The sequence below is a fragment of the Mugil cephalus genome, chromosome 15 (genome assembly GCF_022458985.1).
Source record: "Mugil cephalus isolate CIBA_MC_2020 chromosome 15, CIBA_Mcephalus_1.1, whole genome shotgun sequence".
In the NCBI taxonomy this organism is placed as follows: domain Eukaryota; kingdom Metazoa; phylum Chordata; class Actinopteri; order Mugiliformes; family Mugilidae; genus Mugil; species Mugil cephalus.
In genome coordinates, this window is record NC_061784.1 from 3658045 (window position 1) to 3685707 (window position 27663).

The following is a 27663-nucleotide window of genomic DNA, read 5'->3' on the forward strand; positions in this document are numbered from 1 at the left end:
AGTCTGCAGGATGACATCTGGAGGTCATCAACAGTTACTACAACATCTCTATCCTCGATTCTCTGCAGAAGATCAGCAGTGAATGTACCTTATGGTGAGTTTAGGGGGAGGACGTATTCAGATATTGTTTACTTCAGATAATATAATAATGCCACTGTGTTAAAGAAGAAGAAAAACACTTGTGTTTATAGTAACTAGGACCATCAGGTAAATGCAGTAGAATAAAATGTGTATTATTTATCTCTGAAATGTGGTTGAACATAAAAATAAAGGTGCAGGAATGCACTCAAGTGCAGTACAAGTACTTCAAAGTTCTACTTTAAATTCCACTGCTGCTGGTGAGAGTACACAAGTAGCAATTTCTTAAGCAATCGAACTCTACATTCTTCAACTGGGACAACTCAACACAGGCATGCCAGGAAAGAAATGTCTGCAGATGTGAAGAGACTGTAAATAATTGATTTCATGGTTGATCATCAGACAATAATCAACCAGTCATACAAACATATTTAAATATTTCTTTGATGTAGTCAGTCGAGCTAAACTGTGAGTCACTGTACTTCTGCTATCTGCTGTCATTTAATGTTCCCACGATGACATGGCGTTACATCGGTGTTTCCACCGCAATTATTGTGCACAGTAAAGAAGATAGCAGACATATCTTCAGCACACCCAGTCGCATGCAGGTGTGACCTTCTCACGGTGGAGGAATCACATGATTCTCTAATACATGCAGCAGTTTAAACTGGGTGTGCCTGTGTAATGTCATGACGTCTTTTGTGTACAGTAAGCCAGCAGACCTCCAGAGCTGCTGAGGGTTAAGTTCAAGAGCACACGTTCAAGAACTGACCTCTTTAGATTAGATTAAACTCAGTGTAAATAAAAGAATACAGCTGCAATGTGTCAAGAGTTCAAAGTGTGCACAGTATGCTATTGTAACACACCCACATAACACTGTTTGAACATTAAAATTAACTTCGATGTGCTATTTAGTCAAGTAGTTGTAGTCAACTTAAAAATCTATCTATCTATCTATCTATCTATCTATCTATCTATCTATCTATCTATCTATCTATCTATCTATCTATCTATCTATCTATCTATCTATCTATCTATCTATCTATCTATCTATCTATCCATCTATCTATCTGTGTAGCGGCCCCTTTAAGGGCGTCCTGGGTGTGGAAAATGGGAAGTTTATTGTGAGGCTGTAGCCAGTAGGATACGTCCCATTACGTTCTTCCCTTACGCTGCTAGCAAAGATGTGGGATTTCACTACGTGTATTATGTGTATTTTAAATTAATATTTACAACTAAATCGGACTCAGTGAATTTAACACGAAGCGTTTAACACTAAAGATTAATTACTATCTTAAAACAAGAGCAGTTCAGGGAGATGCCTCCAGAAAGTGTGATGTTTTTTGGAATGGGACGCGTCCAGCCGCTCTCCTAATCACGACGCCGTAACGAGGAAAAAGTAGCACAGAGGAGCAACATACAAATGAAATTACTGCGCGAACAGCGCGTCAGTCGAGAAAAAGGGGGAAGTGAAGCTAAACCCTGCACCTTCGCCGTTCAGCTCTGTGCTTAAGACACCAGCGGCTGCCGCAGGCTCCCACGGACACCATGGTTTGTGCTCCTCCGGACAGACGAGAGTGGAAACGGACAATGTGCTATAGACGAGCGTAGGCAGCAGCAGCAGCATCATCAGCGGCGACTCCTAAACAAAACCACTGTTCCTATTGTCTAAAACCGAGTGGGGCAGAAGATGGGGCATCCTCCTCTGGAGTTCAGTGAGTGCTATCTGGACAGCCCGGACTTCAGAGAGACTCTCAAGTGTTATGAACTGGAGCTGGACAGGACGAGCAAATTTCTCAAAGAGTTGGTAAAAGACGGCAACAGTGTAATCGCTGCAATCAAGGGTGAGCAAAGTTGTTTTGAAATAAGTAAGAGATTGTTTTTTTGCGCCAAGCATGTGAATGGAGGGGTGCGATGGGGGTTGACAGGGGATCAGCATCAGTGAGGCCTTTTTTTTTCTTTTTTTTTTTTTATTGGTGGGCCTGCAGGATCAATGTGGGTGGGTGGGATATGCACATTCAGGGAGGTGCTAGCGGTCCCCTAGAAGGAGAAGACCAGACCGCCTGCTCTGAGGGGTTCTAGATGGGGTGCAGATGTGCAGGAGGATCGCTGCTGTTTGTTCCCAAACTGCACAACAGCTGTCTTTTTTTTTTTTTTTCCTCGTCGTTTTGCAGGATTTGAACTCATGCACCGCGTCTCCACTTCTGTATGTGTCATGCTGTCTTGTCATCTGTCTGCTGCTGCTGCTTGTGGAGTCCCACTCATAGTATGGACCAGAGCCAGGGACTGCACACAGCACTGTGGACGTGCATATTTGGGTCAGCGTGGCACCCAGAAGGGGAACACTGTTTGTTTTGTTTGACTCTCCAAAGATTCAACTGTCAAGCTTTTCACCTCGAAAACAGACACTGTCATTGTAGGTGCTGTAGCAGCGTTGTGGTGAGGGTGAGGGTCCTATAGACGCTCCACATAATAGCCAGAGGTCACAAGTTGCTGGCATAAACTGCACCAAGGCTCCTCAGTAAAATCGTGCCTTAGTTATAGTTAAATTGTGGGTCAAAAGTAAAGTAGAAACCACCAGAAGCACAGGGGTGTAATGGAAAAAAAGCACACAAGTTGACTGAAAGATTTAAACCTTTTCCATTGCAAAAAGAAGGATTTAGAATTTGAGACTAGGCACACGAGCCAAGTAAGTTCCTCGGCCTAAAGGCTCTGCAATATTGATCTGACAGACTCTGTTGTGTTTGGGTAATAAAAGCCAGACGTAGCAGGGGTAATATATTGCATCAACCACACGCTGACTGGCTGCTGCTCTGCTGCTGAATCCTGCCAAGGATGTCTTTCATACTTTACACTTTCATACCAGAGGGGGGAGGAAAAGAAAAAAGACACACGCACTTCTTATGACCATGCAGTTTGTAATCCATGAAAGCTGCGTAGAAGTGAAAGAGAAATGTATGCATTTTGTTGTTAGTCATATATATATATATGTAAATGACACACATCTTTTTTATTTTTTAATAGGCTATTCTTTGGCAGTGCAGAAGTTTTCCCAGACTCTCAGTGGGTTCCAGTTCGACTTCATCGGCGACTCCCTGACAGACGATGAGATTAACATTGGTAAGACACAACAGACATGCAATGTTGACAATGGTGAATTCACTTTGAAGGAACATTCAATGGCTTATTCTCAAAGTTTTTAAACTCTCAAAGTGAAAGAATAGTCAGAAGTCCTGTGTCCCGTTTGTATTTCACACATGCACAAAAGACTTCCCCTACTTGACCTCAGTAGAGAGCAACACAATTGGCAGCTGACTGGTAACTTATTACAAACTTGAATTAGAGGAATCAGGAAGCAGAATGTTGTTTTGGAGAACACAAACATCAGCCGTAGAGCTTCGTGCCAAATAAGGACTAGCTGGAAGTATTCATCCTCATCATAAAGTCTATGCCAATGCACATTTTGTTATGTTTGGTTCAAATGTGTTTCTTTCTGAATCTCAAATGCATCCAACAAGTTAAGAAACACAAAGTGCAAAGTTTTGATCCCAGTCTTCATCTTGTGTGTTTTCATCCACAGCGCAGTCGTTCCAGGAGTTTGCGGGACTTCTGCAGGATGTGGAGCACGACAGGATGATGCTGGTGGGTTATCCGCTTCCTCCACGCTGACTCTGCATCCTATCTGATACCTCATTAGACATAGAAACCGCATTAACGTACTTCTCTGCAAAGATTAGACTACTTGGAAGGAAACCTGTGGCACATAATAATTATCTGTTTGGGATGATGCTGTTTGTGTGGGTTCACTCATCCGCACATGCTGATGTGGGGTGTGTTGCCTCTTCTGGTACTGTCAAGAGCTCTTCTGCTAGTTATTTTGGTATCACTTCCCCTCTTGGTATTCTTGTTCCCTTTTTGATGATGCTTCTATTGCCCACATGGGTTTCATCTCTCTGACTGCTCTTTCTCACCTTTCTGCCGTTTTTACAGTTTTCTTTTGTGATCTAAAGTTCAAAACAAATCCACCACGTGATGACACTCAGTATTCAATTAATCATATAATTCTGATAAAAGTCTGACCAATCATTTTATTCAGTCTGGATTAAATGATTTGCAAAGCTTCCTGGCTGTCACCTGTTGCCGACGTCCCTTCTAGTTGACTACCGCTGTCACCTCTCTGCCAGAGACAGAGCATGTTACTTTGTGACTATATAAGATGAAGTTAAAAGAAAAAAATAGACAGAAAGAGGTGAACTGTCCTCTGCCCTCCCTTCTCTGTCTTCACCTTCGTTCACAGTGTCCGTGCGCAGAAGTATATGATAGATAAATAATAATAATAATAAAAAATGCTTTGTGGTGCAAGCAGACTCAGCACCACATACAAATTTACAGACGGGCATTGCAGAGATCTGCCGGGGTTTTTACACAAAGTGTTAGGAAAAATAAGGTCGGACTTGGACACATTATTATTGTGTACTTTCGGTTTCACCTTTTGATGCACTAAGATGCGTACACAGCAACATCACTCACTGATTTTCGTCAAAACAAAAAGTAAAATGTATGCTCGTTTCGCCCCACGTTGGTCATGCCAAGAACCGCCTCTGATTACAATAACGTTAATTGTAGCTCGTCAGACTAAGGTAACTGAATGTTACGAGGGTATTTTGTTTTTTACCACATATAGATTTGAATACTATTTTGTTACGGTTGACACTTGCCAGTGCCTCTAACATCTGACTCCATTGACCCGTTTCACTCGTCCTGCTCCATCGCCTCTACCTTCACTTTGCCACCACATGCGTTGGGGAGGAGGGGAGCGGTGGGGCCGTTGGAGGGAGGCAGGCAGGCAGGCAGAGTTGTTCTTGTTCACATTTGTTTTTATATATATATAGTTATCAGGATGTAAGACACAATAGAACAGGAACCAATGATCATATTTATACTGACTGTCACACCACAATTAGAAATATAAACATGTTGACGTCATAGAAATACTGTGCAGCTCTAAGAATGACGAGCAAGGCATGCAGTTTACCTCCTAGGATATTTTCTTAATATTGTGGCCCACAGCAACATAAAGGGGCAAAACAAGAAATGATACACAATTCAAAAAAGAGAAATGCCTTTCACCGAATATCTGATCTTCTCCAGCTTTAGAAAAGACATGGTGGCATCGAGCCGCTGAGTGCTAGAGGGAGCATTAGCGGACTTCCAGTGAAGAAGGAGATGGCTTCTTGCCAGTAAGGAAGTAAAAGCAAAAATATCTAATTGCAGTAATTGACGTAAACTGATCATGGTCTTCTGGAAGCCAAAAACTGGTGACTTGGGGGGAGACTTGTGTGATCGATGCTATGATCACGTCAAAGCATCTTTGACATGGTATCAAAATAATTCTGCTGTTGAACATATGGATTAAACTGCACGACGGAGCATGACATTTGTCCCAATTGTCAGTGATACTGGGGTAGATTTCTGACTGTCGAGGTTTAGAAAAATTGGCTCTAAAAACAGTAAACTGTGTAAGTGTGAGATGAGCGCAGACTGAGCTTGTGTACATTTTCTTAGGAGCAGTGTCCCACCAGTCATCCTTACAGTTCAGAGCAGCTTTGACTTTAGTAACTGGTGAGCAATTTAAAGACTGTGTCGAGATCAGAGATGAGTGACTTTTGTAGTTGTCGTGGCTTTTACTAAGCACTGTGCAACATGCCAGAAAGGTGAGTTATGCAGACAAAAGTATGCGGTCCTCAACGCAGTTGGACAAGAGAAGAAGAAGTAATTCCTGTTAGACTGGGTTATCTGCATACTGATCTAATTTTAAAACCAGAGGTCATCTTCTGAACTGAGGTTTCTGTGGTGCAGAAGTGCAGCGCCTGTAATAGTGTGAGCTACATATTGCTGGTATGTGTGCATTTTGAATTGGACTGCATTAACATTTGCTTGATTTTTCCAGGTCCAGAACGCATCCGATATGCTCATCAAGCCCTTGGAGAAGTTCAGAAAGGAGCAAATAGCAGTAACAAAAGTGAGTGCTTGTCTTGATTCCTCAGCTCTGTTAGTGAAATGTGGATCATCTCTGTGAAGAAACGCACTTTCTGATTCTACACATGGAAATTCCATCTAATCTTGGCTTGTCTTACATAAACCAAACAGGATGTTATTAGGTACTTCACCGTAAATGTCTGTATGAAACAAACCCCTACTTAAGAACAAAGATACACTCACATACCAAAATATAAGTCACACTCAAAGCCCTATTCCCACAGCATTAGTTTTATCTGAGGACGTCCTATGATTCAGATATTACCCCCTACATCTGTGCTACATGTGGCGCATTCACACAGGATAAACAAACTCTGTGTTTGACTCAAATTCACAAACAGTTGTTATGTCCGCTACTTTCACTTCATAATGGGTGATAAAATATATTTTTTTGATACTATTTATCCCGAAAGAAATTACCGACAACCTGGCAGTATTTAAATCAGCTCCACCTTTGCCGATGAACACATTAATGATTAATTTAATGGTTTCATCTGTCTAAACAGGTGAATTCAGCGACAACTCGACATCTGTCCAAACTTTGAATTATAGCACATCCTTCATAATTCTTAGGTGACAAGAGGCAGAAAAGGAAAAAAGCTGCAAAGGAAACAAAAGCTGCGAAAAAGTAAAAACTCACCTCTAAATCACAGAGATGTCGATTCGCACTGGATTAGTTTTATTAGAGGACCTCTGTGTTATGAGAATTATGGTAATTAATTTACGGTGTAATTTCTACTTCACAAATCATGGAAATGGACGATTCTCACGGGATTAAGATCACAGACGACCTCCGTGATTGTTAGAAATTATCAGAGGTCCCCAGGTAAAACTAATCCCATGCAAATAGGGCTTATTAATTTTAGTTGATTAACATACTCTCTTTTCTTATTCTTTCTCTTTGTACAAAAGACGAATGCGGTTCTTTTAAAGTCATTATGAAGCTCTGTGGGAAATGAGCTAAATTATTCAGGATGACATTAGTGCGTCTGATCAAAATAGTAATATCAAAAATCTGCTTTCTGTAAACAGTGCATTTGTATTGGTATTTATTTTGACTGTAAAAATCATGACAATTTACATTACATATGTAGAAGACAAGTCATTAATATAAATCAATTTATATTTAAAACATACACCGATCAGGCATAACATTATGACCACCTCCCTATTATTGTGTAGATCTCTCTTGTGAATCCAAAACAGTTGTGACTCATCAGAGAAAGAACATGGACCATCTGAGGGTGTCCTGTGGTGTCTGGAAACAGAAGGTTGTTGGTTCAGGGGAGGGACCTCTGTGGCTCATCCCACAGATACTTAATCAGTTTGGGATCTAGTGAACTAGGCCAGGTCAACACGCTGTCCTCCATGTCTTTTGACTTGTTACATAAGCTCATGCAGGATTCAGCGTTTTTGTGTGCACACACACAAAAACTGGGGATGGCTGCTGCCATCAAGGACTGTTGTTGCTATGTGGTGGGAGGTGTCTGGTCTTACATTTTTAGCTATAGTTTCATTTAAGGTAACTATTTAAATTTAATTAATTACTTTTAGCTGTTGTTTTAACCATTTTCACAACTGCAGTACAGTGTATCAGTTATAGTTTGCTAAGTTCTTGAACTACTTAAAGTTGGTTGATTTACATTATTTGAGTTAATCTAAACTATTACAACAGTTTATTGTTAGCTATACTATGCTAATATCTTTACCTAATCATTCATTGTTTTATATTAGTTACTTTTTTAGTTATTTAAAAAAGCCAACTACTTGTCAGTCTGCCTCACTCTGAAAATGCTGGTCAGCACATGTTAATTTTTGTTTCCACTTCTTGCAAAATTTCACCAAAGATGAGTCATACAAACAAATCTCTGAACCTCCTTAGTTAACTTTTCCTCCGTTTGTTGATCTTTATTCATCCAACAGAAACTGCAGAGCTGAAGAATCAGCTGGAAATAGTAAAGTGGAAATGCACTACTGCTAAGCCAGTGCTTCTCAAACTGTTTGGTCATTCCCCACTGTGAACAAGTGTGAATTTTGAAACACCACCTGCCCATATCGCCCCAACAAAAAACACCAAATAACACAAAGTTCAAAAGAAAATAAAAGTGTGGCATCACTCGCATCAAACACCAAATGTGAAAGTACAGTAGTCAGAAGTAGGGAAAACAATAAAACAGTTTTAGTCATTTGCAATAAAGCAGCACAAACCAACGCAGCAAATCCATTTATCAAGGCAGGTGACCAAGTGAACTTTATCCTGCATTAGTGGCTGCAATGAGCCTGTGTTCCACTGCACATTTCTTTCAAAACGGGTGACAAGCCACTTGTCAAAATCATGCTCAGTGTTGAGCTGGGATTTGTATTTTGTTTTCAGCGAAGCAGCAGCTGAGCAGCCCCCGAGATAAAATGTGGGAAAAGGCAGGAGAATGCAGAAAGCTCTCTGACCAATGAGTGGCTATACCAACTACACTCCAACCCAGAATTCACTAACCCTGAATCTCCACCGGATGCATCTGCAGCACAGTAGATCACAGCAATGTGTTCCAACCAGACGTGCTGCGGCACGCTTTTGAAGCGTCCCCGAAGCGCGGTGTTGCTCGGCTAAATATAGGCGGCTGTAATATTTTTCCTGCTTCACTGCATGAAAAGACCTGTACGCGGCCCTGCATACAGCCACACACTTCTCAGATATTCAGGCGTAAGAAGGGGTATCCAGGCATATCTCTGCTGTAATAGGAAATAGGAAAACATCCTCAAATTTCTCAAATGTGACTTTGAAACAGGTCTACAGCAGGGCTGTAACTGGTTGTAACCTCACTCAACTATGTGATGTTACTTAAAATTTAAAACAAGTTCTAATGAAAATTTCAGAGATATTGTCCAATACAACTCTATATGTTCATGTTTTAGACCAGGGGTCGGCAACCTTCAACATTTAAAGAGCCATTTGAACCAGTTTCCCACAGAAAAGAAAACACAGTGAGCCACAAAACCCCTTTGACATCTAAAATGAAGATAACAGTGCATATATCGTTTTTACCTCTATGCTAGGACTATGTATATAAAAAAAAACTACAGTGTGTTGTATTTATGAAAAGAAAGAACTACTACAGAGAAAACGAAGTTGTATTTATTTATACATAACGGGGATTTAACCATGGTTGGCTTACCTGAGGTTGAAACGTTCAAGACTTGCTGGTTGGTGTCACACATCCGCAGTTGTGAGAATTACAGTGGGGGAAATAAGTATTTGATCCCCTGCTGAATTTGTAAGTTTGCCCACTTCCATAGAAATGATCAGACTCTGGTTTTTATGGTTGTTTACTGGTTATGGGTATAGACAGAATATCAATCGAAAATGCATAAAAAACACACAATCTAAAAGTTATAAATTGTTATGTATTTTATTAAGGGAAATAAGTATTTGATCCCCAACAATTCACTTAGAATTCAGGCTCCTACAGATTGGCTGGTGCGCATGTGGCACACAGCTGTGCTCAGTCAACTAATTACCAATACTCCTGATCTTAACTCGTCATGTATATAAAGCACACCTGCTCTAAGAATCAGTTTCTTACATTCCAACTTCTACAGCACCATGGGCAAGACCAAAGAGCTGTCAAAAGATGTCAGGGACAAGATTGTAGACCTGCACAAGGCTGGTATAGGTTACAAAACCATCAGCAAAAGGCTTGGTGAGAAGGTGACAACTATTGGTGCCATTATTCGCAAGTGGAAGACCCATAAAAGGACCATCAACTGTCCTCGGTCTGGAGCTCCCCGCAAAATCTTGCCTCATGGAGTGAGGATGATGATGAGAAAGGTGAGGGAGCAGCCTAAAACAACACGGCAGGAGCTTGTTAATGATCTGGAAGCAGTTGGGACCTCCGTCACCAAGAAAACAGTTGGCAACACACTGCGCCGTTATGGATTGAACTCTTGCAGTGCCCACAAGGTCCCCCTGCTCAAGAAGGCACATGTACAGGCCCGCCTTAAGTTTGCCAGTGAACATCTAAATGACTCAGAGAAGGCTTGGGAGAAAGTGCTGTGGTCTGACAAAACCAAAGTTGAGCTATTTGGCATTAACTCGACCCGCCGTGTTTGGAGGATGAAAAAACGTGAGTATGACCCAAAGAACACCATACCCACGGTTAAGCATGGAGGTGGAAACATCATGTTTTGGGGCTGTTTTGCAGCAAAGGGTACAGGGCAACTTCACCGCATTATGGGGCCAATGAATGCAGCCATGTACTGTAACATCTTGGACAAAAACCTTCTTTCCTCAGCAAGAACACTGAAGATGCTTGTGGGTGGGTTTTCCAACATGACAATGACCCAAAACATACTGCCAGGACAACAAAGGAGTGGCTCAAGAAGAAGCATATTAAGGTCATGGAGTGGCCTAGTCAGTCTCCAGACCTTAACCCGATCGAAAACCTGTGGAGGGAGCTGAAGCTCCGAGTTTCCAAGAGGCAGCCAAGAAACTTGAAGGATTTAGAGACTGTCTGTAAAGATGAATGGGCCAAAATCCCTCCTGCGCTGTGTGCAAACCTGGTGACCAACTACAAGAAACGTCTCATCGCTGTGCTTGCCAACAAAGGTTTCTCTACAAAGTACTGACTTGTGTTGTGCTTGGGGATCAAATACTTATTTCCCTTAATAAAATACATAACAATTTATAACTTTTAGATCGTGTGTTTTTTATGCATTTTCGATTGATATTCTGTCTATACCCATAACCAGTAAACAACCATAAAAACCAGAGTCTGATCATTTCTATGGAAGTGGGCAAACTTACAAATTCAGCAGGGGATCAAATACTTATTTCCCCCACTGTATATTTAAAAAACTAATTAACTAAAATAAAATACATTTGAATTAAATGCTCAATAGCAAGGAGTATATGTGCAGCAGTGCACTGTGGGAGTTCAGTGTTTTTGGTTGATGTTACAACCATGAGTGCGAGTGGTGTGGCATTCAATGTCATTCAGTTGTTGTGTAGCTCTTGCTCGTTCACTATTGAGTGAATAGTTACCACTATTCTGAGGCAGTTATTGTGGAAAAAGTGAACAACTTTGACCAGCATCTTTGCACCGCCCCACTAGCCGCAGAGGGATGAACGAGCTGCGCTCGGCCCCCCACTAACAATGATTAGCATACGAAAGATCAAGTCATGCCATTTTCATGTAGTGCTTGACGTTTGGAAACCACATAAAAACAAGCAGATCAAAACGTTCAGGCAGGAAGTCCGTTGTTGGAAAACGTAGCGGATCCCGGGTTATTGTCAAGAAAGAAGGTGCATTGAATCGAATATTTCCTGTGTGTCTCCCGCCCCACCTGCCATGTCCCCACTCCTCACCAGTGGGGCGCGCATTAACGCCTGCCTACGGTCTGGGCTGACGACATAGGTACACTGTGCATTACCTGACTTAGTCCTGCCATAACCTCTCACCTTCACAATTCTCCCCACTGTCCTACAGGAAAAGAGGAAGAAGTTTGAGAAAGAGAGTGAAAAATATTACTCCCAGCTAGACAAACACCTGAATCTTTCTGCCAAGAAGAAAGAGAGTCTTCTTCAAGAGGTCGGTTGAGCTACAGAAAGTATTTATTGGTGTAGTGAAATGTAGAACTGAGAGCCACACTGTGTCAATTTCCCGTTTTTCACAACAGGCTGATGAACTATTGGACAAAGAGCGTGCCAACTTCTATGAATCATCAGTGGAGTATGTGTACCAGATTCATCAGGTGCAGGACAGGAAGAAGTTTGATGTGGTGGAGCCGGTAAGTGTATCTGTGGTTTCCCATTTTTCCTGTTTGCTACCACATAAGATCGAGGAACTATGCAGTACACTTGGCTGAAATTCTTTTATAGTGAGGGCTCTCTCTAGTTTGACCCGCCTTGACAGCAATCTCAAGTATGTTCTTGCTTTGGTCGGACAGGTGCTGGCATTTTTTCACAGCATTTTAACTCTCAACAACCTGACAGTGGAGATGACTCAGGACTTCATGCCTTACAAGCAGGAACTGCAGCTCAGCTTGCAAAATGTAAGTGGTGTTACTGGCAACAAATGATGTCATTAGGGAAGTTTAAAACCCTATTATCTTACATGTGAGTTTCTAAAGGGCTTTCTGGTTTTACCTGCAGACAAGAAACCATTATGAGAGCACTTCCGAGGAGTTGGAGGACCTGATGAAGAAAATGAAACACCCATCCCAGATTCATAAAATGCACAGTTATCTTCCGATGGAGGGTTATCTGTACTGCCAGGAAAAGTGTAAGTGTAAAATGGTTTCAAAGAAACTTGGTGCTTCTTATGGGATGTGACACCCCAAGCCGATGGTCATCTGTTTACGGTGTTGGGCTTCTGTGAGGTCCCTTGGCCATAGTTTTTCCAATACGTCCCTAATTGTTGTGAGACCTGAGTTGCAATAAAGACCGCCGACACCTCGGTCTGCCTTTGTTGCCAGTAATTCTTTTTATTTTGTTTGTTCCACCAGGGGCTTTGGGAGTGTCATGGGTCAAATATTATTGTAAGTATCACAAGGAGGGGAGACTGCTGGTCATGGTGCCTTGTGAACAGAAGACTACAACTAAACAGGTGCTTCAGACAAACACAATGTTTACCTTAAACAGCTTTATGTTTATTTCCAGACACTTTGTCTCCATCGCACTCATCGACCACTTCCCAACTTTTTTCCTTTCCCTGCAGGGGCCTCTGCAACTGACGCTAAAATCCTGCGTCCGCCGGAAGACGGAGTCCATAGACAAGCGCTTTTGCTTTGACGTGGAAACTATCGAGAGGTTAGCACAAACAAATCTGAGGAACTGTGAGATGAGGCAACAGAAAAGCCTTGTGGGATAAACAGGTTCAGGCAGCGAGGTGAGCAGGTGGTTTACAAGGACAGAGTGTGAAGGCTAAATGGACTGTAGCCCAAACAATCCCTAAGCAATGGGCTGGCGCTGAAGAACAGATGGCAGAATGTGTGAATTTTTTTTTTAGGAGAAGAACACAACAAGCTTTAATTGCCTCTTGAGCCATAGGCTGCTCTGTCACCCAACAGGGTTTGTGTCTTGAAATCAGCGAAATACTTGAGTGTTTTAAAGGTTTAAAAGCATCTTGAATTATGCATTAAGCGCTAGAATATGTCGGTGAATGTTGAGCAACTAATTTGTGAACTGAGCATAATGAGGGGTTGGCCGTTTGATAAACTCAAGGTGGCAGTGCTGTCTAATGTGGAAGGTAATGATGAGGGCTGGAGATGATTTAAGGCAAGAGAAAAGATGCCTGGTGCCAGTACCTTAGTCTGACTTTTGACCCCAGAGGAAGTTAATTAACAGTGATTCCTCCTACAGGTCTCCTTCTGCCCATAATATACCCGGTGGTTGGTTTTCACCTCAGTGAAGATGTTTTATTGTGTGTTATATGTGGATTTTGTTTAACTTCAGATCAACATACAGGAAGCATTAAATCTCTGCGACACCCTGTGCGGCAAAAATCTGATGGAGGTTATTTATTAAACTGTGGAAGCTGATAATGAATACATCTTTTGTTACTTGATTAGCTCAGTTGGCAAAAAAAGAACTTGGAATCAATTACACAGTTGTTATAGTTAACAATTGATTCAGAGGCCTGCAAGCGGTTAAACCTGGCACGAGATTGTGTTTCTTCTACAAGACACAGATTGCAGCAATAGATTTTCGTCATCTCTCTATGCTTGTCTTATTTATCTCCATTGTTGCTATTATTGCCACGTGGGATTCAGTGTCTTTTACTTCAAAGTCACTTTAAAGTCTTTCATTCCTCGGGTGTTCTCAGTTGTTCTGTCTCACTGCTTGACTTGAAACTTGTGTAAGGAACTCAGGCAAGGCTTTAAAAAAGCCATCCACAGTGGCTGGATGTTGCAGCAGAACATCCTTTTAACTGAATAAATTAATTGCCACCTTTGCCTCTTTAATGGTGTTTTGTTACCGTTTCCATAGAAACACGCCCGTCACTTTCCAGGCTCTTTCGGAGGGAGACAGGAAGATGTGGATGGAGGCCATGGATGGAAAAGAGCCTGTGAGTTTGTTTCTCATCTCATTTAAAAATGAATCTTTGTGTGAAAACTGCTTCACAAAATATCTCTAGTGTAACATTATGGAGTAAACATAGCTTCCGAAAAGTTGGTAGTTTCCTAATGTGCATCTCGGAGCCTGTTGACACCTTAAATGTTAACAGGTGGTTAAATCTGTGATCACAACTCTTATGAAGCATTTATTTGTATTTATTTAATCTGCACTTTCTCAATTAGATTGCACTCAATTAAATGTGTTTCAATGGAAAAAAAAATGTGATTTTTCGAGCAAAGCCAAACAGTATTACAACATTAGTACTGCACTGGAGTGGCTTCTTCTATTACAGATGTGGGAGACGTTGTATGAAACCTTTTGGGGCAAATTAAATTGTCAGTGTAAAGCTAAATGATGCAATCTATTAAGTTAACAGCTTCTTACGGCATGGCTGAATTCATACAGATCACAGCCATTAATGGAGCCCTCAGTGTGCCAACTTGTACTTGCACCCATGTTCTGTCTCTGCATTCAGCACAGTCGAAGCGATGAAATACCCAAACAGCCTACTAGCAAGATTTAAAACCAGTTAAATCCTCTCTTGGTTAAAGCTGTAAACAGTGTTTTGCTTTCGGTTTTGCTCTCTCTGCAGTTTTTGTAAGATCTCTTACATAATCAGACAGCTTCTTGGTGGATGATGTGAACATAAATAATAAACTGTTACCTTGAGAGGATGTGAAAATAACCGAAGGGACACTTTTCAGTGCCCTCTTCCTGTGCAACTTCCCCATCAACTTCTGTATATTATGCGTGTTGCACAAAAGCTTTTCCATCCAGTTTCCCCAAATATCCTGTAGACTCGCTTAGCTTTACCATGCTCAGAATGCCCTTTAGCCATCTGATTAATATGAGGTGCAGCACTGCTTCTGTTCTTGGTTGGTGCACTATGTCTTAATACGTGCTGTCAACTGCTTTAAACATTTGTTAACTTTCTGTACTGCATCTTCTTTTTTTCAAGTTTTTTTCAAGTTCACAAAGCATGCAGGTTTACTTTTATATTAGATATATATCATGGTAATCTGGCACGCTCTCCATCATGCTATGGTCAGACTCGCTGACAAACCCTCCACAGTGTCACACATAAGGTTCTTGAAGAACAGTTTTGAAGTTAACTGTGATGGCTCTGATTCCTATCTTGAAAAAGTCTTAATGAGTGAGTTACTTAAAAAACATCAGCCTGTACAGCTGTTTAGAATGTGTAAATTAGCTGTCGAGTCCAAAAACTATTTTTGTACTTATTTCTGCTGTAAAGCTGAACATTTTAACACAGAGGTCTGTGTAGATATGATCAGCCCCCGATGGTACCGCTTGAATTAAACACAAAATCTGATTATTAATTTTGGTAATTTTTTAAAGCCTAAACACAAAAAAAAAATTGAAACTTCTTGAATATAAGATTGTTGGATCTTGTGCGATAATTTACAGAATATTTGGGGGTTTATATTTATACATTTTCCTAGACATTCGACAAAATAACTTAATGAATTATTTAATCAAATTAGCAGAATATTGTTTAAAAAAGGGGGGCTCTGCTGCAGTTCCACTAGACATGAATTAGCCAGAATTTCTGTGAGCCTGTGCTCATAAAAACCCTGGAGCAAACTTGCGCTGGCAAATTTACTCTCGAACCCAAAAAGTTGACACGGTTGAGCCCCTGTGCCAAGATGACATGTTATTCTACACCTAAAGATCGCGGTGGTGTGTCTTCAATTAAAACTTGTCTAAAAGAGAGAAATTCCTGCATGTACCTCTCCAAAGTCTCCTGGACGTTTTGGCAAATGTCCTGTTGACGCAGAAATGAAAACAATCATTTAAATGTCTCATTTTTAACTGTTTGTAATGTCTGGCTGCCTCATTATGTTTTCATCCATAGATGAAACGCTGTATCAGCCCTGAAGCGTAATTCTCAGCAACGGTGCAAGTCCATTTTTTTTAGAAACTAACTCTGAGGTTACAGTGAAATTGCCATAACAGATTCCATCAGTGACCGAAGCTGGGAACAAACTCATAGATTGATATGATGGATAGTTTAGTAGATGTTGGTCTAGTCTCAGTTCATGTTTCACACTTCTGATGACTTTCATAACAAACAGCCATACTGCTTAAGAGTCCTTTGAACAAGACTCTACTGTCTCCAGCCGCTCTGTGGCTGTGTGATCCCTGATGTCCATTAGAGGGGAGGGCAGTGAGCTTTTTATAGAGGGAGAATCAGACACTGCTTTAATATAAAACCTCCACATCTGACACTGACTACCCTGGCTCCAAGTTGGATTTTCTGAGTTCCCGTCTGGAGTCAAGATACATCTTTTTTATCCCTCACCCATTTTCATGATTGTCAAAATTGTAAAAAGTAATCTGAATCTCCCTAAAAGGTAAACGATAGCTATTTTCTATCTGTCGTTTACCTTTTAGGGAGATTCTCACCGTTTATCCTGGATGTTTTCACTGGGTTCAACAGCGGTTTTGTTTCCTCATCCATTTTTTTCACTTCTTATTTTAAAACAGAAAATCACACCGCGGTAGATTTTTCCACAGTCTTCACGTTCTTTTCACGTTTTTTTTTTTTCATTTCAGATTTATCATTCCCCAATTCACAAGCAAGCAGAAAGTAAGTGTCATTATCCTCCAAGTCTGAAGCTGTTTGTAGGCAGACACCTTACATTTCAAACCATTGAATGTATTCATGTTGTAACTGTCTTGCAATAACATTTTCATTGTTAAATGTGATGTGTAAAATGTTTTTTTACGCCCACAGTGGAACTGAATGAAACTGGATTCAAGTTTGTCCGAAAGTGCATCAACTACATTGAAACAAAAGGTAAACTGTCCCAGTACAAGTTTATGCCAGTTGTCGTTGCTTCTGGTTGTTCTTTTCTTGTCCTCAAGGGGGCGCGTTTGAGTCATATGTTACATGTTGATGCCGCTCCTGCTCTCAAGGAGAGATGTCATCACATTGATGGCAGCCTGAAACACTGTCTTTTGGAGACTTTTAAACATGACATTTATATCTTTAATTTATTCTGATAAATTTATATCGACTTCATTTGACCTTTCATCGCACGCTAAAAGCTCACTAACACAAGCACACGTAACCTAACCCAATGCAATTCTGCCTCAGTCCACTAACGTGGTTCATTTTAGGGGAATAGAATTAAACACCCAAGCCATCAGCATGTAATTTGACCCTGAACGGCTTCAGTCGACACTGTTATATGTAGGAAAGAACATCTGCATCCTAATACTGGCTGTTTAGAGAAAAAGTGGTACGTTTCCACTGCTCTGTATTTGTCCAGATTACATCCAATCCGCACGCACACTTCTTCTTTCTTTTACCTCTCCCTCTCTTCCTTCCAGCAGCCACACAAGAAGGAGTGTACAGAACAGTTGGCAGCAACATCCAAGTGCAGAAGCTTTTAAATACCTTCTTTGGTAAGGAAATAGGCCTGTGAAACACGTGCATGTCCTTTTTCTCCAATTTGCCTCATTAACGTGATGGTGCAACTTAACAGGTTCTGCAACTTTTTTTGCGCAGCTCAGGTGTAAATATAACGGGGTAATATCAACTGGTTCCCGGCTCATAGTGCTGTGGAGGGTTCTGCCTTAAAAATGCTGTAAACATTATTTTACTAGGAATTACCCTGCAACTTTTAATTGAGGGGTCATTTTTAGTCTCAGTCCCAAAGACAATCAACTCTTTGGCTTTGATTCTCTGCACCGCTGCCGAATATTTTCCCAGCAGTTAGTGGAAGAGTGGACGGAAACTTAAACACCTTACCTCTTATATGTAAACATATCACCAAAAATCATCGGTGTTATATGGGGAATATGGAGTTAGCACAGCTGCTAAATTTGATCAGCTGGCAGGTAGGCAGTGGATCAAGGCAGGTATCTTAAAAAACATACAGACAAAACTTTGTCCAAATCTAAGTCCTAAATCACATAAAGGTTAGAAGTCTATACACAAGATAGAAAAGATGAAGAAGTTACCCATGGGAGCAGGTTTGACGTGTTTTCAGCCACTGTTTAAGGGTCTTTTCAAAGGTGATGTAATTGTCACAGTTTCTAACGTGAGCTGCCTGTGTGATCCAAGACTGTGTTCCTCTGATCGACGCCACCATTTGGCCAAATTTAGTCCCGCGATGTTGTACATCCCAGTCTCCTCTAGTCTGCTGTGGTGTTTAATCTGGAAGATATTTTCTTTATGAAGCTTTGTAAGGGTTGATGGGCTAATCCATTGAAAACCTTAAAGTTGTTTGTTTGTTGTGGCCTTTTCACACGTCTCAGGTAGAAATTTTAAACGATCCAAATACTAATTTCTTTGCTCTTTCATAGACCCCGCAAACCCAGGAGATGTGGATCTCCTCAGCAGCGAGTGGGATGATAAAACCATCACAAGTGCACTGAAGTTTTATCTAAGGTGTGTTTGACTGGCCTCAAGCTCATTTGAAATGTATTCTACTGATCTCTGATTTACTGTCTGCTGTCACTTACTGTCACTCCTGAGCTCCATTTTCGATAACATTGAAAACTTTGACAGCAGTCCCGATGTCCTGATTAAGTTCTTTTGCCCTCGGTAGGATTGAGCTGCTGATACAGCAGCCGTTAAACTAATACAAAAGATCAGCTTGACTATGTGCTTAACCCCTATCCATTCTGATCATTTTTAAAATGCCTTGATCGGTCCTGATGCTGATTGGGACATCGCTGTGTGAGTGCGCTTGTGCTTGTAAATATGTGACTAGTGGGTGGTAAGTCTTGGTTTGTTGTGTTTGATGTGGCGTACTGTAGTGCACTTGTCTTTACTTGTGTCTCCTTATTTATCTGCAGGAGTCTGTCTGAACCTCTAATGACCTACAGCCTCCACAGAGACCTTGTGTGTGCTGCAAGTAAGAGACTTTTGGGGAATTATCCAGCACTAAAATTGGCCAGGTTGTGTCCTAATTTGTTCCTCCACTTTAAATTCTCCTTTGGGATCTAAATCTACCCCAGAAATACTTTGCAGTAGAATCCAGCGGGAGAAGGTGTGGCACTTCATCCCCTTAAAGGATTTTCAGATGGAACTGGCAGTAGAAGAAATGAAACCTGTCCTGGCCTGTTGACATTCCGCTGGGAAACACTATTTGTGTAAATTTCACATAATTGGGGCAGTAATTACGAACTTTGCGTGCATCGTGGCTGCGTTTACATCTGATTTAACATGGCTGCACACTGCCAGGGAAAAAAAGCTTCGATACCTGCGGGCAGCAGGTTCGGAGCTTAAAAGGCGCCACTGTATAACTCTGGACCCTAAAGGAAATCTGAGTCCCCTGTGTGTTTTTGTCTGTCACACATTACTGTAAAACCCAGAAAACGACGGGTTTAATAGCAACAGTCTCATTCTGTCAGGATGTTGCTTTAAAGCGCTTTCCTGGAAATGCCATTCATTAGTTGAAAAGTGGGCTCCTCATTATACAGCCTGACTGTTTGCAGACTTTCTTTTATTAGTTTCATGCTATCGCAGGGGCTGGCTGTGCCCCGCTCCGTATTGTTTTGTGATTATGTATAAGTTGTGTGATTTCGGTCGTGCCCGGCACAAGTCTTTTCAGAACACCTGAATTTTACTGAGATGATGTAAAAAACAAACAATACAAAACACAAAAACCCTAAGTTCTTATTAGTATCGACGTTTCACACTCAAGGGGCTGGTGTCTTTAATTTATGTAGACACATCCTTACAGTTTTTCCCACATTCTGTCATTGTGGTAACTTTGCTTTATCTTTGTGTCACAGAGTCAGATAATCCGGACCTTCGACTCAGTGAAATTCATTCAATCACCTACAAACTGCCAGAGAAGAATCGAGAAATGCTGGAGATGCTTATTAAGCACTTGGTTCAGTGAGTACCTTCTTTCTTTTGACTGACTCCAGAGGACATACGTCTGTTTCCGTGAAATAAGCTGAGATCCCGTATCTTCGTACAGTTCAATTTTATTCAACCCAGCCTGGCTTTTGTTAACAGCGTGTGCAGTCACAGTGACGAAAACCTGATGACTCCTTCAAACATGGCCGTTATCTTTGGACCCACACTCATGAGAGCGAAGGAGGAGACGGTGGCAGCCATGTTGGATATCAAGTTTCAGAACATCGTGGTTGAGATTTTGATTGAGGACTACAAAAAGGTACAAATACATTTTGTCCAACTAAGGGGATGATAGATATTTTGGAAAGTACACAAGTTATATACACAGAAAATATGTAGAGTTCACTTTTGTGTTTGACTCTACTTAGCTAACGTAACGTAGCTTCAGAAGCAAATGTGTGAGAGCCACTTGTTTAGCCTGACATAAAAAACATACTAACAAAGGGAAACAAACCGCATGGTTCTTTCCAAAGGTAACAAAACCGTCCAACCTGAATCTTTTATAGTTCACTAATCAACATATTGTATGCAGAATTATATTTTTGGCCATTTGCCACACAGCTGGAGGCAGAGGAGTTGCCAGGCAGTTAGTGGTTTGCTGCTGTTGTTTTTACACTTTGGACTCTGTTCTAATTTGCCAACGACTTAACACCTTTGGCCTGAGTGCGGCTGCCAGAGTAGCCCACTGCTAATATGATTTTGAACTGCAGAGACTTTGCCATTATGTCAGTACTTAAGTATTTGTTCTTGTTTGTACGTTATTAATGTCATGCTATAAAACAGAAATATGTTGTTTCAGTCTTTCAACAGACTGGAAATAGCAGCTACCGAACTAAAGTGTTATTGTAACATTTTTTTATTTTTTTCTGTGTGCGTACAGATCTTCAGTTCAATGCCGGAGGACAGCACCGCCCCACCTGTCCCTCCTCCGCGCATCACCCCGAGAAAGCGGCAACCCATCACAATCTCCAAGCGGCCAGCTCGTGTTTTTCAAGCTCTTAGTCACGACCACTTCCAGAGTAATTATTAGCCTCTTTCAGCTTGTTGTCATCATCCTCACCATTATCCCACCCCGTCTGTGATGAGTAGATTATTTTGACTGTTGAAGAAAATCTTTTTTATTTCTTATTAAGACTTGTGCATGGTCGACCCTTGACATTTTCTTAATGGGATGTATTGTAATGTTTGTGTTCATTAAATTCTAAGTGTTAATATTTTGTCAAATAAAATAACTTTTTCTTTATTCCATATCAGACTTTATATGTTGCCAGAAAATTGCATTTTGAATAAATTTATTACCTCTGCGTTTTCAATCTCAAGTTAGTTTTTTTTTTTTCATTTGTTTTTCATCGCCTCAGGCTAAATCATGTAATTTTCTGTCTGTTTGAACCCCTTGTTAAGTGGGTGTGACTCCATTCTCTCATAGACGGTGGCAGAGAAATTCAGAGCACATGCAGCTTGTCCTCCCTGCTTCGTCTGATATTAAACTGTAGCCTCATAACCAGCTCTGTCAGTTTGTCTGAGGGCGTGTTTAGTTCATGAACACTAGTTGCATGACCAGTTTCACTAAACTCTTCTCTGTGACATTGTGACCTTGTCGACATTCTTCCTTTATCTAGTTTGTATCAGTCAAACATCACAGAGAAAACATTTGCATTCAGCTGAGCTCGAAATTTACTCTCAATGTTGTTTCTGTGTAACAGACGGCCAGTATGACACCTTCATCCCGGGAGGTGAAGTCTCAGGGAACCCCGTTCCGCTACAGCGGACAAAACCACTGTGTCCTCGAGAACCTCCTCCGAGACATGCCATAGTACCAAGGCCAGTTAACCGTCAGGACAAACAAACAGACTCTGATGTTGGGAAGATTGACGACACGAGGCAAAGACCAGACTTTTCCTCTGCAGCAAATGGGGAGTCAGGAATGCATGTGAACAGAGTGCCATCGTTTCAGGGCAGAAAACCACCTCCAAAGAGCACTGCAGCCAGCAAGGAAGGTATGAACTGAGAACTCTCCTCATCTGCAACTAAAGAGGATTTGTTTTGAGTCATTTTAATTAAGACGAGTAGATACAGCGGTGATTAATATGAACAGTTCAATATTGGTTTAGCAAGTCGGGATGTGAAAATATTCCGGGAAAAGAAAATGATGAATTCTGAGCCAGCTTCATCTGCTCATTGTTTCAATGTGTCGGTGCATGTGGCTGCATGCGGTGATCAAAAATCATGAATCATTCCTTTTGACGTAGTGTTGATTGTTTAGTGGCGCTAATGGTGTTGCTCATTGCTCTGTACCCCTCGTGACTCTTAGCCATCTGTAGTCGTCTTTTCTTCATTAGTTCATCATTAAACCTCGTTTGGCCTGGTTACTTTTTAATTAACTTCTCACGGAAGCAGCAGAGATGACCGCTACGCAAACAGTTTTGTTTGATGATGGAGCAAATCAGTCAGGTTGATGGGTTAAATGTCTAGAGGGTAATTATCTAAGAGTTCTACTTAAAATTCTAGGCAAATATTCGTTATATTATAACGTATTGGGGTGTCAAAAAAAAATCCACTTCAGCGTCTTCCAGCTCCCACCCTGTAAATTCCCTCTCTAGTTTAAACCTCGCTGTTCTCATAACCCCATTTTGCAGCAGTCTCGTGCTTCTCTTTTTAGCAACGACACAAAATAAGTTCTGATAAATGCTCTGTACGCTGTCGGCCCAGCACCAAAAGTAAACTCACTAGTGAGGGAGGTATAACTTTATGAAGTTACAAGCCATTAGTGCACTGCCTAAACTGTTACATTGAGTTTTTGAGCTGGTTTTGATTTTTTTCCAGGGGATTCTGATGGCCTGACCAGAACAAGGGCTGCAGAGAAACATGCCATTTGTAGACCCCCTGTCCGGCCTCCTGAGCCCCCCTCCAAATTCCCAGCTACACAAAAGACCCCGGGTGCAGCCAGCAGCGACGGCTCGCCCATCTCCTAGTAAGTGCTCTTCAGAGATACAAAAGTCTCTAGCCACATTCTTTTGGTAATTCAATTACGGTTGATTTACGGTTAAGAGAAGAGGTCCGGAACCAAATCTAGGATGTGTTCCTTTTATCAAAAGCGATATAGAAAGCACTATAGCATTGTGCATTGGCATTGTGGCAGACGTGCTAATTCCTGTGTCTCAGAAGAAGCAGCACTAAAGCCATTCAGAGCGCTGTTAATTAAACTGTCGAATAAATGAACAGTAGAGATACTAGCAGTGGTGCTGATTGATTGTAAAACATCTACTCCGCCCCTACATTAGTACATGTTGCTGCTGGAGTCCTCATGATTCATCGTTTCTGTATGTACAATACCCACATGTCAATTATTATTATTTTTCTTTTTTTCCGGCAGTGTTGCATCTAAAACAAAGTTTTTTGAGAATGCTTCCAAGCAAGTCGGCAGGTATGTAAAAGATCTTATTTTTGTTTTTGTTCTGGGATTCAGTCACAGCGTGTTTTATTCTGCAATAAATAAAAAGGTAGTGATCAGAGTGTATCTTATTTGTAACTATGTATAATAGTGAAAGCAAGTGCATGCTAATATTAGAGTCCTGCACTAAATCTCAGCTCAGTGACTGTTCTTCACTTGAAACAGCATCAGAGTGTCTGGAGTAGAGATTGACCAACATGTATTTTTTAGGGGCGATGCCAATTTTTTTTACATCAGCTTTGACCGATGGCCGATACATGCTGCTGATTTTTCTGAACCTCTACTCCCTCCATTTACATGATGAAAATGACACAGTGATAATACATGTTACAAGTCTCAATTTAACCAAAAAACATTAACATTTATTGAACTCAAAGAATATTTAACGCTCCTAAGCTTACAAAATACACAGGTAAGAAGAGCTAGAGCACAAGAACGATCTGTTGTAAATGACAAATAGCATTGGCTATTGTGACCAGCTCCTTGATATTGTTCTTGTTCTCGTGTGTTAATGCCATCAAACATGTCAGTTTTGAGCCGTTTTGTGTCTGGGCTCTACCAATACCACTAACTGTTGAATGCCAACATAAGAAACGTGTCAATCACATGTATTTTTTTTTTTTTTTACCTGTATCAGTGCCCGTGCTCACCTACAAATTGCACATGCTGCACCGAGCCTTTCCTCGTGTTGACTTGCTGCCACGCTGGCTTTGATTCCTGTTCAGCTATTTTTAAAAAGAAGAAACAAAAACACAAATTCAGTATCAGTATCAATCTTGTGCTTTCATCTTAAATTCATATCACCCCATACACATGTGTGCATCGTATGGGTGGGGCGCACAGGGTGACAGCAGTGTGCAAAGCATTAACGTCTTCAAGACGGCCATGATGATACATCGTTTCCTGATATATAATATCATAAGCCAAATAGACATAATGTGGTTATTACAAAATGTTCCCTGTCTACACATTTTAATATCTCATCACGTCTTCTACTACTCCTGGGGATTGCTGGAACCTATCCCAGCTACATTTTAATACTTTTAAGAAAAAAGTAAACCCGAAAAGTGGCCACTGAAATAAAGTGCTTAATTTGTAAAAGTAGGTCCGCGATGGTTTCCCTTTTTTCAACGTAAAATAAAATGACCATGTTTTATTATCCCACCTATTATGCAAAGAAGACACACTAGTAGGCCTGAACGACAGCGTGAAAGAAGCTGTCAGACGTAGCCAACCCCAGGACATAAATCAGCAGATTATAAAATAATAGTGATCCAAGATGCACATTAAGCAATTGTCCAGGTTTCTACTCTTAAAAACAGCAGCATGTGGTCCTTATATCTGGTGCGTTATCAGTGTTAACACAAATAAATATTCAGCCGCATAGAAAATATTTCTCTCGTCATACAATTTAAAGTTCTTGTTGAGGTGAAGCAGTGTCCGAGTGAGAGCGAGGACACACACACACACACACACACACACACACACACACACACACACACACACACACCACTGAACTGAATTGACAAGGTCGACTTTCAGCGTTAACAGTTATCATTGCACACAACTACAGCGTTGAAGGTACAGCTACGTTGAAGCTCTCTAAATACAATGATGAGCAGTTGTATAGACGAGGCTTCAGGATTCCCATTTTCTGTTTCTGACCTACAAACTGGCTAAATACAGTTACAAGTACATTTATGGAGCATGCTTTTGGCATTCGTGTTTCCACTTTCAGAGTAAAGCAATAATACAGTTAAAAACTAAAAAAAAAAAAAATAATAAATAATACTTTAAATGTGTAAACTTACCGTTCTATCAAGGGAGCTGCTGCTGTTGGCAGGTTGCCTGTGGATGCCTCCGTCTGTAAATTTTGGCGGGAAAAAAAATCTATAAAGTTTTATTTTATATTTTTTCTCCGACATATCAGTTGATCTCTGTCTGCAGCATGTAGTTTGTGGTGGATTAAACACTAAAGTGTTTCTGTCATCTAGCCTACTGGCTACAATGTCAAAATGACAGACACATGTGTAAATCCAACACAATATAATTCAACAGTGTGACAAACCATATGCTCCAAAATGAAAACACAGTTGAACATGTCTCTCAGCTGCTTAGTACAAATGTTGAATACTATAACCTCCATAAAGCTGGGACTTACACACAACACTGTTACATTAGAATGTGTTTTCTTCTTACAACAGTCAGTTGGCCATTTATCTTTAACTTTATTTGCACTCATTTAGAATTGGCACGCTCTCATGGCACACCGCACCGTGCATGGAACCTTAACTCTATTCTTTCATTTGGCCTCTAGTGTCAGCTTCTGCCTCTAGTGATGTGGTAATGTCTCTGTGAGCTTCGATCGGACACATCTGGTCTTTTATGTTTTTACGTGGATCAGCCAAGTTAAGGTCCAAGATGTCCGCCCTGCACAAGATTTGATGGTGGCTGTAAATGAAGAATGTCCGAGCGGGAAGAACTTGTTGGAGTTTTATTAAAGAGGGCTCAGCTCATCATTTATCGTAATCACCTCTATTAATGTTATAAAGTGTTTACATCAACGTGTTCAAAAGGCCGGTTGTGTATTTGTCCAGTGCTCTTGTCTGGCTTTTGAACAAAAGAGACACGGATTGTTATTCCACAGTGTTTGGCCTAACAGACAGTTGTATGAAGTAATGAAGTAATAACAGCTACTAGCTGTTAACCCAGGACCCACGATGACGCGCGATTACAGCTGAAACTGTGCAGTGCACTATGAATGGGTTTGTAATTTATTTGTTCTCTTGTAATTTAGCCCACCGACCTCGCCGCCCCAGTAACAGATGTAAAAAAAGAGGTGAGTGATACTGTGATATTTTAATTCATATATTCATGTTCAGTCTCATGGATTAGCTTGGAGTAATAAAACGGACGTGGTTTCTTGGTTCTGCTTCGTCTTTTCAGGCTTAACATTGAGTCTCAGACGACATCATGTGATGTCTACCAGTGCTGCACAGGCGCACATCACGCTGGAAGGAGTCGCCATTAACAAACTCAGAACTCCACCTCGATCACACAGAGGAAATGGCTCTTGGTAGAACTGAATGAATGAATTTGGTTCTGTTTGGTTTTAAATGGTAAGAACAGTGTTGTGAAGCAGCACAAAAGCAAACTGACTTTGACTAAGCTCACAAAGTAGCCACTCTGTGTCGTAACATCAGTTTAGCTGGAATTAAAGTCCTTATTTGCTTGTTCCACACTTATTGACAGTGTTCAGTCATTTTAATGTGTTAAGTTGTTAGAATTGTAATTGGCCAATTTTATACGTGGGAATTAACTGTTGTACTGGTTACGACATGTCAGTTAACACTTGTTCCAGCAGAGACAAATGGACGTCCCAAAGAAGACTCAGTGGTTTCCTCAAAGCATCTGCTTACCGTTATGAAACTATATTTCAGTATTAAAACAAACACCACGAAAAAGTAAGAACGTTACATTATACAATATTGCACAAAAAAAAAGTTAAGGATTATGATGATTATGATAATCTGTAGAAGAAAATATTTAAATCAGTTTTAACTATGTCATTTGAGACATAACTTTTCACTCCAACATAAGTCACTTTGTAAGAGGAATTACAAAAAGTATTTTGCTCAAGCGTCGGCCTATATAATCAGTGTAATTAGAATTTATGTTGAATGTAATGCTAGTGTTAGTTCTAAAGGAAACACCCTGGGGTGCATTCCTTCCCTTCTGGTGTGATTTAGGTAGGTCTGGCTGCACAGCAGAGCATTTGTCGCTTGGGTATGAAAAGCAGATCAAGTATGGAAGTAAATTTATTATCACAATATGTGAAAATAACACTCCGTTGTTTTGTTTCTATTTCTCTGTTTTTAGATCTTTAGTATCTTAAGTTTACACTCCTTTTCATAACCTAACCTGAAAATTGTGGTTGTTGTCTGCTTTTCAAAATTGAAAATAAACATCAAGAGATATTAACATGACTTATGTCTATTTATTTTTTAAGGGAAAAGAATCACGGAGATTCAAAAAATTATAACGCAGTTGGATTCAGTTTTTCGCCTGCTGTGAACCATTTAATTA

At 40.7% G+C, this 27663-nt stretch overlaps 1 protein-coding gene across 2 annotated transcripts; it reads left to right on the top strand.

The window, feature by feature from the left end:
• Positions 1 to 1242: 1242 nt before the first annotated feature.
• Positions 1243 to 27563, top strand: LOC125021215 (oligophrenin-1-like). Of its 2 annotated transcripts, none has more exons than XM_047607182.1 (24): positions 1243 to 1922; positions 3103 to 3198; positions 3659 to 3720; positions 6029 to 6100; positions 11598 to 11699; positions 11788 to 11898; positions 12058 to 12162; positions 12263 to 12392; positions 12616 to 12716; positions 12828 to 12919; positions 14099 to 14177; positions 16802 to 16835; positions 16983 to 17045; positions 17582 to 17656; positions 18560 to 18644; positions 19055 to 19113; positions 19997 to 20102; positions 20226 to 20385; positions 21007 to 21145; positions 21830 to 22123; positions 22950 to 23097; positions 23500 to 23550; positions 26375 to 26416; positions 26524 to 27563. In XM_047607182.1, exons 1-23 carry the CDS (start codon positions 1769 to 1771, stop codon positions 26397 to 26399), a joined length of 2343 nt encoding a protein of 780 aa, XP_047463138.1. In that variant the 5' UTR covers positions 1243 to 1768; the 3' UTR covers positions 26400 to 26416; positions 26524 to 27563. The 2 variants fall into 2 exon arrangements, with proteins under 2 accessions (XP_047463138.1, XP_047463139.1); XM_047607183.1 differs by having other exon boundaries at positions 17585 to 17656.
• The last annotated feature ends 100 nt before the right edge of the window (positions 27564 to 27663 follow it).